At 37.4% G+C, this 13,944-nt stretch overlaps 1 protein-coding gene across 15 annotated transcripts in view; it reads left to right on the forward strand.

The window, feature by feature from the left end:
- Nucleotides 1–13,944, forward strand: part of LOC126247140 (synaptopodin-2) — a 420,967-nt gene that overhangs the window by 374,546 nt on the left and 32,477 nt on the right. For all 15 annotated transcript variants that reach the window (XM_049948459.1, XM_049948460.1, XM_049948464.1 and 12 more), the window contains 2 exons: nt 662–888; nt 3,625–3,976. In XM_049948459.1, the coding sequence (XP_049804416.1) occupies nt 662–888; nt 3,625–3,976 (579 nt within the window). The remainder of the gene's footprint in view (nt 1–661; nt 889–3,624; nt 3,977–13,944) is intronic.

The following is a 13,944-nucleotide window of genomic DNA, read 5'->3' on the forward strand; positions in this document are numbered from 1 at the left end:
TTCTGTGCTGTCTTTCAAGACCTAGAAAAAACAATCTTTGACAGACTGGTATAGAACATCACAGCAAAAAGTATTCTCATAAATCACATTCCTTTATTCATCTTATACCTTGTTTACAAATTGTATCCTTGGTAGGGTTCACAGGATGTGTGTGTGTGTGCACAAGCACGCACATGCATGTGTGCAGGCAATAGTGGGGGTGGATTTCATTAACGATAGATGTTTTTACATTGGTAACCATGCGGCATCAAATGTGCAATACTTGTAAATTAATTATTTTAATTTCTTTTTGAGGTGTCCCTGTCTTTGTATCATTTGTCTTTGTGGATTTGTTCCTCATGTACCCACCCATTTTTGATATGATACTCAACTGTCATATTTTGTTCTTAGCTGTATCAAATGACACTTATATGCAGTTTTCTGCTTCGTTTTTGTCATTGCATTCAACATAAGCAGCTCAAATTTGAGGAAGGGGAATAATCCCTCTCACTATTTCCATATTTTTTGTACTGTGCACCCCCCCCCCCCCCCAGTCCTTCTTTTATCCAACTATTACAAACAGTTTTTCTCTGGTTCTAATTTCTATCTGTCTATTGCATTAAGCTACATCAAATAACCTAGCAAATTTCAAGTGTTATAATACTCCTCTGTGACATTGCAGGTGCTGAGCTCTTTGCAAAGCGACGAAAGAAGTCTGAAAAATGGGTGGTTGATGAAACTACTGTGAAGAAGTCCAGCACAAGCAGCACAGCTACTGATTATATTTCTTCATCAAGCACTCTGCAACGCCAGAGTAGCATTGGGACTCCCAGTCAGCTGCCACCAATTGTTCCATCATATTTAGATACATCACGTGTGCAACATGCACAAAAACTGAATGAGATACAGGTAACCAAAGCATCAGAGATCCACATCAAACGATTTACTTGAAGTGCTGTGTGCACATTTTTCCTTAGCCTGTTTCAGTAGTGTTGGGAAGGGTAAAAGGAAGGAAATTGTGTGCCATTCATATTCTGCCACCAGGTGATTGATGTTGAGAATGGGGTAATCTCAATCTTCCTCTATCAAAACAGCTACAAGATAAATGAGATTTTCATTTTGTGCTTTGTAACACGCATTTACAAACTTAAAACAGTGACACAAAAGTAACAAGCAGTGAACCAGGAATTGCTTCATTATTCGCACTAGAATGATGTAACTTGTTACTTTTTAATTGCTTAGATTGGTAACATACTTTCAAGAAACACAACAGACCCAAGGGCTTCAAACTGTTATTGACTGAGATAAGAAATCTGAGAGGTCAATGAAAATAATGTGCATACTGTACTAATACATGGGACAGTAAAAAACTCAGCAATATGGCTGTGATGCTCATGACAAATTAATGTGGTGTGAAGTGGTACAAGACAACTGGTCTTATCAGTCAGCAGACAGTGAATTTTCACGTGTTATGGGAAACAGAAAAGATATATCAGCATCTGACAAAGGAGAAGTCATGAGGAAGAAGTAGATAGGGAGAGATAGAGAACGAGAGTTATGTTTGATGAATATGCATACTGTAGGAGAATATTCATAAGGGGCTTCACCTAGATTTTGTAATGTGATATGTTGCTTTGTAAATTTACGTATCCTTTATTCTGTATATGTTTCTTAGTACCCACAGATTTTTGCTTACTCCAGGAAAATTTGTCTCACTTCCAAAAACATCACCCATACACAGTAAAGAAATTGTGAAGATTTTCTGGTAAATGGCTTGCTAGTGTTACTTTACAATAGTTATTAAATTGATTATTCACTGTTTACTAAAATGATTGTTCCAAGTCTGAGACTCAGTGTCAGTGGCATAAAACTTTTGAACCTACTGTTGGGTGAATTTTTATAACAATAAGGGCTAGTTTGCAGTCCAAAACATTGTCTGTTTTGGAGACTTGCTGCTTATTTAAAAAAAAAAGGGTACTAAGTTAGGCATGAAGTATTCAGTTTTACTAGTGTGATACGAAAACATTGACATAATTTGGCCACTATTTTTAATTAATGTTGACAGTGTAGATGTAGCATTGCAAGAATCTTTACAGATTTCTGCTTCCAGTCTTCATTTTCAGTAGCTGCCTAAAGCAGTTTCATCTTTGTTTTTGGGAAGTAGCAATTTTTTCTATCCCACTTTGCCTGTTATTATGTGCAGAAAAATAACAAGCTGAAATTAGAAAGGAAATCTGATGTCAACACACTATTCACTACCTTTCACATGTCCTTCACCGTATTTGAAAACTGCCTAAAGTGTTTGTCAATGGCAGCACCCGAGGATAACTGATAACATAGCAACATAGTGGCCATTGCTTATTTTGGTCTAATAAAAAACAAAGGTCAATGAAGTCAGACAACCATGTTACTCTTCACTACTAGTTCTCCCAAGGGACTAAATTTTTCTGCATTAAACAGATTTCATTGTGCTTTAAAAGAAACAAATGCATGCAATGTATGAGTATTTTTTCCAGGCCTACAGTATTATTTTGTGTTAACTGATTTTTCATGTTAAGCATTCTCATGTTTCACTGTATATAGAGAATGGGCCACTCAACAGAGATACAGGATTTTGGGTCAGTAGAGGTGGCAGTAGTGCTGATATTTCTTACTCTCCTGTCCGCCAAGTACGTGCACTTCTCAAGCCAGCAGCAATATAAATTGACTAAGTAAAGCAGTTTGCTATAATCGGGACCTTATATCTGAGACCATTGTAACCAGTAAAGAGTATACTGAATAACCAAAAAGTCAAAGTTGTATCTCCCCCTCCCACAATTTGTTGTTGTCACTATTATTGCCAATGGTAAGGTCTCTTTTTTTCAAAAATACAAGAGTAAGATTTACAAAAAACTTTTTACTTATCTTCTTTTCTTGTAGTTGGCACCAGTTCTTCATGTCTAGGGGCTGATTCTTGAAGATGAAATTTTTGACATTTTAGGTTCTCATGGTTCCAGTTGACATAATTAACTTTGTAGAATGCTTGCACTGTATTTTTGTTTTCACGATAATTTATTGTCTCACATTTTATTGTATCACACTGTCTTTTGAATTTGTGTTCTTCCAACATACAAAAACACAATCGATCACATCAGAGGCATGCCCACTACTCCTTCACACTGCGGTAATAACAATATTCCAAAGGGTTTAAAATTTTCTTGATAAATGAATTTCTATTAATTTATAAATGAATCCAGAAATAAATGTAATAAATAGCACCAAATTGTGTAAATAATAATAGAAATTTTAAGTGTGCCAAATATTTCATAATCTCAAATGTTTCTAAAAAAATAATTTTAACTGTACATCCAGAGCTAGTACATATTGATTGTGACAGCAAAAATAAAGTAATTTCTTTTCATAGATTTTAGCTTGAAATATAGCATCTTGTCTACAAAATCATATGATTTTTTTTAGAAAAACAGCTGAGATAATATTTACCTGTTCAAAATTCTAAAATATTTCTGGTGTCGAATACTTCTGTCCAGGTAAAGCAATGCTAGGGGAGGATGTCCCTTTACATGAGACAGTAATGAAAATTGTAAATATTGATTTGTTCATGTCTTCTTTTCAACTATAAAAGTGTGAGACTTGTTTTATCAACAGGAGCGGTTTACTCTACCAAGGCTTCGCCTTGTGAAATCTCCATGGGAAGCTGCTCTGGAGACTGGTTCCGTGGATGCAGCTTTCCAGGAACTCAAACCACTGCAGTCATGGAGCTTTTCTAGTGCTCCAACACCAGCTGCACCTGAGCCAGTTCTGAGTTCAACATTTGACAGCTACAAATCAACAACACCACAACCTGTATCAGCTGAACCAGCATTTACTCCTCTTACACCCTCTACCGGTGTCAGTCAGCCTCCAAGCCAAAGAGTTTCTGGTCATGAAAAGGACTTTCTGTACAAACCTAAGGCACCAAGAGGATGGAGCGGTGCACAACACTCACAGCAAAGTTATGGTAATCACATGAAAGATTTATTTGGAGTGCTTTTATTTAATTATTTTAAATATTGCATTTTGTCCAGTAAAGCTTTAATCGTGTATTTGTTACTCTGGTAAATGTATGTGATTTTACTAATGATGATACACTCGTATAGCTGCATGACTGTAATATCTTCGATGCATGTGTTTTATATTAGTTTTCCTTCATCACCAGCTAATTGTAGTATGATATTCATAATCACTGAAACACAAATCATAGCTAAAACAGCCAGTAAATACCCTAGAATACAGAACATACTTTGTAAAGGCAATTTGTGGAGAGCAACACCAGTTAACAAAAACCTATTTAAATATAGAAACGTATCAGTGCTATTTTAATTTATTCTTGTTTTTCAATAATTTCATTTATTCTACTTTTTTGTATTTATTTTCTTGATTATTGAGCTCTTTACTACTTCATTTTCCTTAAAATAACAAGAGTAAAATACTTGTAGAACTCGTTTAGTTAGTTAGTTCAATTTCTTACCAATTGTATGAAAGATCTTAGTTGGGGATAGTGATATTTTGGATTGTTTTAATGCAGAAATTTCATTGTTAATGCATGTGAAATGCATTAATTTTGTAAACCCTGTCAACTTGCATTGTTGTGGAGATGAAGGCTTTTTGTCTGTTGAAGTGTACATGTCCTAACATAGTTAAAGATTTGTAGCTCTTTTTTTTCCACATTTCCGTTTTTTATCTCTTCCCTCCTTTTTTTCTCCATTCACCCTTTTTGGTCCAATACATATTAGAATGCTACTGTATAAACCTTTGTGGCAGTTTGAATAAACATACAATTAAGTAATCATTAACTACGGAGCTTATACTTAAATGTACAACTTGAGATTCAATATGTTGTGCCAAACAGACATTTTCCAGTATGTTGTCAGCTCGTGTTACAAACCAGTTTAATTTAAGAACAAGACAGAAACAATTTTCTTCTTGAGACTTTGATTTTAATAATATCCATAGATGATGTAGCGAGTCATGCTACAAATCAGAAATACCTTAAGCATTGGTTGGTAGGAGATTTTCCTTATTGCCATATTAGAAAGGCATTCTTTTTCATAAAAGTGGAAAGGGGCAAGTTTGTTTCTTATGTTTCATTTCTTCTGCATTTATAAAAAGCTGTCTGTAATTTACCTTGCAGTATATTAGTTTATAGTTATGAGGATCAAGAAATAAATGTAACCATGGATAACAGAACTAACAGGAAAGTGAACATGAAGGAGTATCTTGTATGGGGACAACATTTTGTAACAAAGAAGAAGACATAGAACATAGGTTTCATGTAGGAGAACAGAAGAACCTATAGGTGTGTGAATGAGGAAGAGAAAAAAATTATCATCTGATACTCTTTATGAGCATAATCCTTTATTAAGGAAATCATAAGACTTTAACTTTCTACATGGTAGGAGCAGCAACCATAGAATGAATTCTTCTTGTAGAAATGGTAAAACAACCAATCAGTTGCAAATTTGAAGGTTTATTAAAACCCATTTACCATGGTTTCAACATTTATAAAAAGTCTAGTCTTTATCTGTGGAATAAAACAACAAAACTTTTGCTGGAGCATTCTTACAGCCCAAGAAGGATATTTCATAGTCTCTTACTATTTTCATTTGGTATTATTGCTTAGAAGGTAATTTATCCAGTCATAGTAACGTGTGTAATTTCTTCTTCTAGTGCGCCTCACTTACACATTGTTCAATTTATCTATAAAATCTCGTAGCTTGGTATAAAATGATAGTTGTCAAGAAGATGGATATTATGTTCCATTGTTATCATTCTTTCATAAAAATAATAGAAGAGAATAAAAAGAATCCAGATTGTGAGCTTCTGAAAAGGATTCCATGGTATGTGTAACTTGAATAAAATTCGATATTAATATATTGTTGTTGTTGTTGTGGTCTTCAGTCCTGAGACTGGTTTGATGCAGCTCTCCATGCTACTCTATCCTGTGCAAGCTTCTTCATCTCCCAGTACCTACTGCAACCTACATCCTTCTGAATCTGCTTAGTGTATTGATCTCTTGGTCCCCTCTACGATTTTTACCCTCCACGCTGCCCTCCAATGCTAAATTTGTGATCCCTTGATGCCTCAAAACATGTGCTACCAACCGATTCCTTCTTCTAGTCAAGTTGAGCCACAAACTTCTCTTCTCCCCAATCCTATTCAATACCTCCTCATTAGTTACGTGATCTACCCACCTTATCTTCAGCATTCTTCTGTAGCACCACATTTCGAAAGCTTCTATTCTCTTCTTGTCCAAACTGTTTATCGTCCATGTTTCACTTCCATACATGGCTACACTCCATACAAATACTTTCAGAAACGACTTCCTGACACTTAAATCTATACTCGATGTTAACAAATTTCTCTTCTTCAGAAACGATTTCCTTGCCATTGCCAGTCTACATTTTATATCCTCTCTACTTCGACCATCATCAGTTATTTTGCTCCCTAAATAGCAAAACTCCTTTACTACTTTAAGTGTCTCATTTCCTAATCTAATCCCCTCAGCATCACCCGATTTAATTTGACTACATTCCATTATCCTCGTTTTGTTTTTGTTGATGTTCATCTTATATCCTCCTTTCAAGACACTGTCCATTCCGTTCAACTGCTCTTCCAAGTCCTTTGCTGTCTCTGACAGAATTACAATGTCATCGGCGAACCTCAAAGTTTTTACTTCTTCTCCATGAATTTTAACACCTACTCTGAATTTTTCTTTTGTTTCCTTTACTGCTTGCTCAATATACAGATTGAATAACATCGGGGAGAGGCTACAACCCTGTCTCACTCCCTTCCCAACCACTGCTTCCCTTTCATGCCCCTCGACTCTTATAACTGCCATCTGGTTTCTGTACAAATTGTAAATAGCCTTTCGCTCCCTGTATTTTACCCCTGCCACCTTCAGAATTTGAAAGAGAGTATTCCAGTTAACGTTGTCAAAAGCTTTCTCTAAGTCTACAAATGCTAGAAACGTAGGTTTGCCTTTCCTTAATCTTTCTTATAAGATAAGTCGTAAGGTTAGTATTGTCTCACGTGTTCCAACATTTCTACGGAATCCAAACTGATCTTCCCCGAGGTCCGCTTCTACCAGTTTTTCCATTCGTCTGTAAAGAATTCGCGTTAGTATTTTGCAGCTGTGACTTATTAAACTGATAGTTCGGTAATTTTCACATCTGTCAACACCTGCTTTCTTTGGGATTGGAATTATTATATTCTTCTTGAAGTCTGTGGGTATTTCGCCTGTCTCATACATCTTGCTCACCAGATGGTAGAGTTTTGTCATGACTGGCTCTCCCAAGGCCATCAGTAGTTCTAATGGAATGTTGTCTACTCCCGGGGCCTTGTTTCGACTCAGGTCTTTCAGTGCTCTGTCAAACTCTTCACGCAGTATCTTATCTCCCATTTCATCTTCATCTACATCCTCTTCCATTTCCATAATACTGTCCTCAAGTACATCGCCCTTGTATAAACCCTCTATATACTCCTTCCACCTTTCTGCCTTCCCATCTTTGCTTAGAACTGGGTTGCCATCTGAGCTCTTGATATTCATACAAGTGGTTCTCTTCTCTCCAAAGGTCTCTTTAATTTTCCTGTAGGCAGTATCTATCTTACCCCTAGTGAGACAAGCCTCTACATCCTTACATTTGTCCTCTAGCCATCCCTGCTTAGCCATTCTGCACTTTCTGTCGATCTCATTTTTGAGACGTTTGTATTCCCTTTTGCCTGCTTCATTTACTGCATTTTTATATTTTCTCCTTTCATCAATTAAATTCAATATTTCTTCTGTTACCCAAGGATTTCTATTAGCCCTCGTCTTTTTACCTACTTGATCCTCTGCTGCTTTCACTACTTCATCCCTCAGAGCTACCCATTCTTCTTCTACTGTATTTCTTTCCCCCATTCCTGTCAATTGTTCCCTTATGCTCTCCCTGAAACTCTCTACAACCTCTGGTTTTTTCAGTTTATCCAGGTCCCATCTCCTTAAATTCCCACCTTTTTGCAGTTTCTTCAGTTTCAATCTGCAGTTCATAACCAATAGATTGTGGTCAGAATCCACATCTGCCCCTGGAAATGTCTTACAATTTAAAACCTAGTTCCTAAATCTCTGTCTTACCATTATATAATCTATCTGATACCTATTAGTATCTCCAGGATTCTTCCAGGTATACAACCTTCTTTTATGATTCTTGAACCAAGTGTTAGCTATGATTAAGTTATGCTCTGTGCAAAATTCTACAAGGCGGCTTCCTCTTTCATTTCTTCCCCCCAATCCATATTCACCTACTATGTTTCCTTCTCTCCCTTTTCCTACTGACGAATTCCAGTCACCCATGACTATTAAATTTTCGTCTCCCTTCACTACCTGAATAATTTCTTTTATCTCGTCATACATTTCATCAATTTCTTCATCATCTGCAGAGCTAGTTGGCATATAAACTTGTACTACTGTAGTAGGCATGGGCTTTGTGTCTATCTTAATATATTAAATTAAAGAAAAGCAACCACTTACCATCTCTAATTAGATATACATCTACCAAGATTCAGCATAGACAAGTACAGTTAGTATATAGGTGTGATAAGCTCCAGAGACAAGGTTAAGATTGGTTGGTGGGGAGAGTAAATGGACCAAACTACAGGGTCATCAGTCCCCAAGATTAAGGAAATGTGAAGTCAGTAGAAAGAAGTCACGTGACGTAATAATTTTATTGTATCACTGACCCAATTTGATGTTTGTAAATGTGGTATTTGTCACCGAACACCAGGTCTAGATTCATGTTTTGATTTATTTTATTTTCCCAAACTGTAATTAATTTAATCAAATGAAATTATATGGTTCCAGGGATCTTTTCAAGTCTCAGATATCTATGACATATGTATGCAGGCTGAAGCTGCAGATGAAAATTTATACCAAGGCCAGGATTTGAAACCAGCTCTCCTACTCATTAGACAGATGTGCTAACCATTACAGCACCTTGGAATAGTGGATTTGCACAACTACATGGACTACCCTAGCATGCCTCCATTCTCAGTCCCATTCGTGCCTCAGCCCACTTGATATTCCGTCTAAACTCAAACAGCAGTGCATTGCTGAAGTGCTAGTCCAATACAGTTGAAGAACTTCTGCAATACCAAGTAAGTTGAGGCATGAATGAGAATTTGGATCGAGGAGGGAAGTGTGCTAGGGTAGTCCACACAGTTGTTCAAAGCAACTTGGCCAGCGTGGTATCATGGTTAATCCATCTGCCTAGTGAATGGGAGACCTGGGTTCAAATTCTTGCCTTGGTACAAATTTTGATGTGTCACTTCAGTCTGCATACATACATCATACATGTAATTTGTTTCTTGACATTTAATGTCAACCTCTTTGCATTAACCAAGGGTGGACATACTTTAGGATTTAATCAGTAGTTGTATGCAGCAATTGCTGTGGCACACCTATTATCACACTAGTATCATCTTTGAGTAGTGCAGCATTGGCTGTAATATTCCAATGCGTGAATGTCATTTATATAGACATGGAATAATAAAGGACACAGACTGTTGTCTTATGCTACTCCTGTTTCCACTTTTTTGCATCTGATACTAAATTGATTTTATGGTTGTAGTAAGCTGTCATCAGTCCTACACTCTAGGTTCTGTTTTGGAGGTATGATTCAAACTACTTCTTTCTTCCAATTTTTCTAAGAAGATGCCATGACTGAGAATCATGCTTTGGAGATTAGTTAGTTTGTTAGCTAGTTAGTTATATAGTTTGTTTCATGATCCATGGATAATTTTGCACATTAAATCAGAATGATGTGGAATGAGTCATTTTACATTCCATCGCAAATTAATTTGTCAATATGACTACATGTTGACCAATCATAAGTCGTTTTTTTCTTTTTTTAAATACAGGTGTTACTAATTCCTAACAGCCACATTTTACACACTTATTATAATATAAATTCTCCTGTGAAATAGAAGGAGTTGTCAAGGAGAATTTTTTCTGTTTGTTTTTAAATTTTACTTTGCTATCTGCCAGACATTTTACATCACTGGGCAAGGAATCAAAAAAATTTGTTGCAGCACTGTGCACCCCTTTTTTGTGCTAAAGACAACCTTAATGTCACTTTTCCTCCTGGTATTGTAATGATGTACATCATTGTTCCTTTTGAACTGTAGTGGATTATTTACAACAAACTTCATGAAGGAATAAACATACTGTGAAGCAGTAGTCAGAATGGCTAACTCCTGAAACAGAAGTCTACGAGATGAATGTGGGTAAATACCACATATTATTTTTACAGCTTGTGTATGAGCAATGAAGACTTTGTTTCTTAACTTTTAAGTGGGCACACAGTGTTTTTCGTAATACAAGTGGGCACGTGTCATAGTTTGAACACCTGCAAGGAATAACTATATTTATGAGATTGGTGGAGGCTAAAGAAATGAATTAAAATTTGTGCCATGGCTGGGACTTGAACTTGGGTCTTTTTGCTTACTATACAGCACAGCACTAGGGCAACAGTGCTGCTTAAATGTCTCAAGGAAATTTAATTATAAGAGCTATATTTATGTTACAAAGGTAAACATATATGACCAAATCACAGTTTAATGAAACAACGATAAACTATACTTATATTAAATGTCTAAAGCATTGTTTAACTAAACAATAATAAAATAAACTTCCATCATATCACTCTGTTGCCACAGACAGTTGTTACCCCACAGTACTGAACCACTTGAAACATTAAACAGCACAGTTGCATCAGATCCCAGCCAACCGCTTATTTGATTACTAATTATCTAATACACAACAGCCCAATTGTGGGATTGTGCTACCAGCTTGTAATCTGGGTCATTTTGTTGCATGGATCATAAATTTTTTCTCATTCAGCTCATCATTTATTTTATATTGCTGCTGCTCACTTGCACACATGTCAGCACAATTTATCACTGTGTTAGATGAAGCATCATGACGGAGGAGGTATGGGCTCACTACTGTGAATCAACAATGGAATGATGCAAAACAATTTTATTTGCAGTGGTGCACTTTATGCATAGGTGCGCCCACTCGAGGGTTAAAGATGAGCTACCCCAGAACATTATACCGTATGACATTTCAATGAAAATATGTCAACTTACTGATTTGTCCCTCAGCAAGATTTGTGATGATTTTAATTGCAAATGTGGCTGAACAGAGATGGTTTAGGTGTTCCAAAATGTGCATTTTTCAGTTTAAATTGTCATTAATATGGACATCTAAGAATTTTGAAGTTTCCACGCCATTTGTTATTTCCTCACCATGTGTTGCATCTACCATTGTTGTAGTACTAGATAAGCAGAACTGAATATGTTATGTCTTTTTTAAATTGAGGGTGAGATTATTTGCAGAAAACTAGTCAATACTTTTACGAAAATTGTTTACCAATTCTTCTGTTTCTGTGTCTAAATTTACTCCTACAGTTGGAGTCACAAATGACGGTGGTCAGGTTTAGGCTTGATCAGTGCACCTACATCAGACATTCTCTGACAGCCAGTGGGTATTTAGTAGTGTTCTGAGCACCCCGCTGTGAACGTCGTACCTAGTGCGAGCATCACACATGATCATAGCGAGTTATTTAGTGAATTTGTATTTTGTTTGCTGCAACTTCTCATGGCTGATGGTGGTGCTAAGTGACAAATTCTGTACAAGCAAGCAAGAGACATAATTTGAAGGCTACACACTTTCATTAAGTGCAAAGCACGTGTATGCACGTACAGCAACTGTTACTTGGAAGAATCCACCTCCATGCCTCTACCTTCACGAAATACCGTCCTTCAGGGATCGCATTGTGGAACAACACTATTGTGTCTTTCCTAGATTTCGGGTTATTTGATAAGTGTAGCACATTGCTGTTATTTCTGTGTTTCTCTTGCGTGGAAGCCATGCTGATTTCTGTTTAGTAAATTAGGATCATTTAGATATTTGTTGATTCGGTGCTTCATATATTTCTCTAATATTTTCGAAAATGTTGGAAGGAATGATGTTATCACTATTTTTAGCTAAATTATAATTATATTAATACCTTCAGCTGCTAATGGACTTTGATATATATCAACGGGGACAGGTGAAAATGTGTGCCCCGACCGGGACTCGAACCCGAGATCTCCTGCTTACATGGCAGATGCTCTATCCATCTGAGCCACCAACGTCACAGAGGATAGTGCAACTGCAGGGACTATCTCTCGCACGCCTCCCACGAGACCCACATTCTCACCTTGTCAGACATGTCCAAAAGAACAGACACCGTATCCATATAAGTATATAGTTCTGGCAACACCGGCCATGACCTTCTTCTTCTGTGCAGATGCACACATATTCCCCGAACTCTTACAGGAATTGGCAAGAATGTCTTCGATGAGTAATGAGTGTGTTGGGGTGGGACACTACAAATCTTGTGTGTGGACATACAAGGTGAGAATGTGGGTCTCGCAGGAGGCATGCACGAGATAGTCCCTGCAGTCATGCTATTCTCTGTGTCCTCGGTGGCTCAGATGGATAGAGCATCTGCCATGTAAGCAGGGGATCCCGGGTTAGAGTCCCAGTCGGGGTACACATTTTCACCTGTCCCCATTGATGTATATCAACACCTGTTAGCAGCTGAATGTATTAATATAATTTTAATTTCGTTCTAGATGGCTGCAGGTCATCAATGGTGTCTGTTCTTTCAGACATGTTCAAAAGAACAGACACCATATCCATATAAGTATATAGTTCTGGTAACACTGGCCATGACCTCCTTCTTCTGTGTGGATGCATACACATTCCACGAATTCTTATGGGACTTGGTAAGATGTCTTCGACGAGTAATGAGTGTGTTGGGGTGGGACACTATGAATGTTGTTTGTGGCCATACAAGGTGAGAATGTGGGTCTCGCAGGAGGCATGCATGAGATAGTCCCTGCAGTCACGCTATTCTCTGTGCCCTTGGTGGCTCAGATGGATAGAGCATCTGCCATGTAAGCAGGAGATTCCGGGTTCGAGTCCCGGTCGGGGTACACATTTTCACCTGTCCCCATTGATGTATATCAACACCTGTTAGCAGCTGAATGTATTAATATAATTCTAATTTTGTTCTAGACGGCTGCAGGTCATCAATGGTGTCTGTTCTTTCAGACATGTCCAAAAGAATAGACACCATATCCATATAAGTATATAGTTCTGATAACACTGGCCATGATCTTCTTCTTCTGTGCGGATGCACACACATTCCCCGAATTCTTATGGGACTTGGTAAGAATGTCTTCGATGAGTAATGAGTGTGTTGGGGTGGGACATTACGAATGTAGAGTGTGGACATACAAGATGAGAATGTGGGTCTCATAGGAGGCGTGCACAAGTTAGTCCCTGCAGTCACGCTATCCTCTGTGCCCTCGGTCACTCAGTTGGATAGAGTGTCTGCCATGTAAGCAGGAGATCCCGGGTTCGAGTCCCGGTCAGGACACACATTTTCACCTGTCCCCTTTGATATATATCAACACCTGTTAGCAGATGAAGGTATTAATATAATTCTAATTTCGTTCCAGATGGCTTTTTTTTTTATTTATTTATTCCATGTGGTCTGATGGTACACAGTGTGTTGCAGATGTCGGAAAATATCATTTAACATTGTTAACATATATTAACGTAGGCCTATAGTATCCTAATGTATTACATTGCTCAATGTTTTCAATTTAACACAAACAGCAAGACTACTGTTCTAAGTATTCATTTACAGAGTAAAAACAGTGACACAACAAATATGACTTCACGGCTTTGCTAAATTTTATGTTGTCTTCGATGGACTTAATACTAGTGGGAAGATTGTTGAACAGTTGGAGGCCCATGTGGAAAACTCCCTTTTTACACAGTTGGGTGTTTGTACATATAACATGCAGGTTTGCGTTTTTCCTGGTGTTGTGTTCATG

Source organism: Schistocerca nitens, chromosome 1, assembly GCF_023898315.1.
Source record: "Schistocerca nitens isolate TAMUIC-IGC-003100 chromosome 1, iqSchNite1.1, whole genome shotgun sequence".
Classification (NCBI taxonomy): Eukaryota; Metazoa; Arthropoda; class Insecta; order Orthoptera; family Acrididae; genus Schistocerca; species Schistocerca nitens.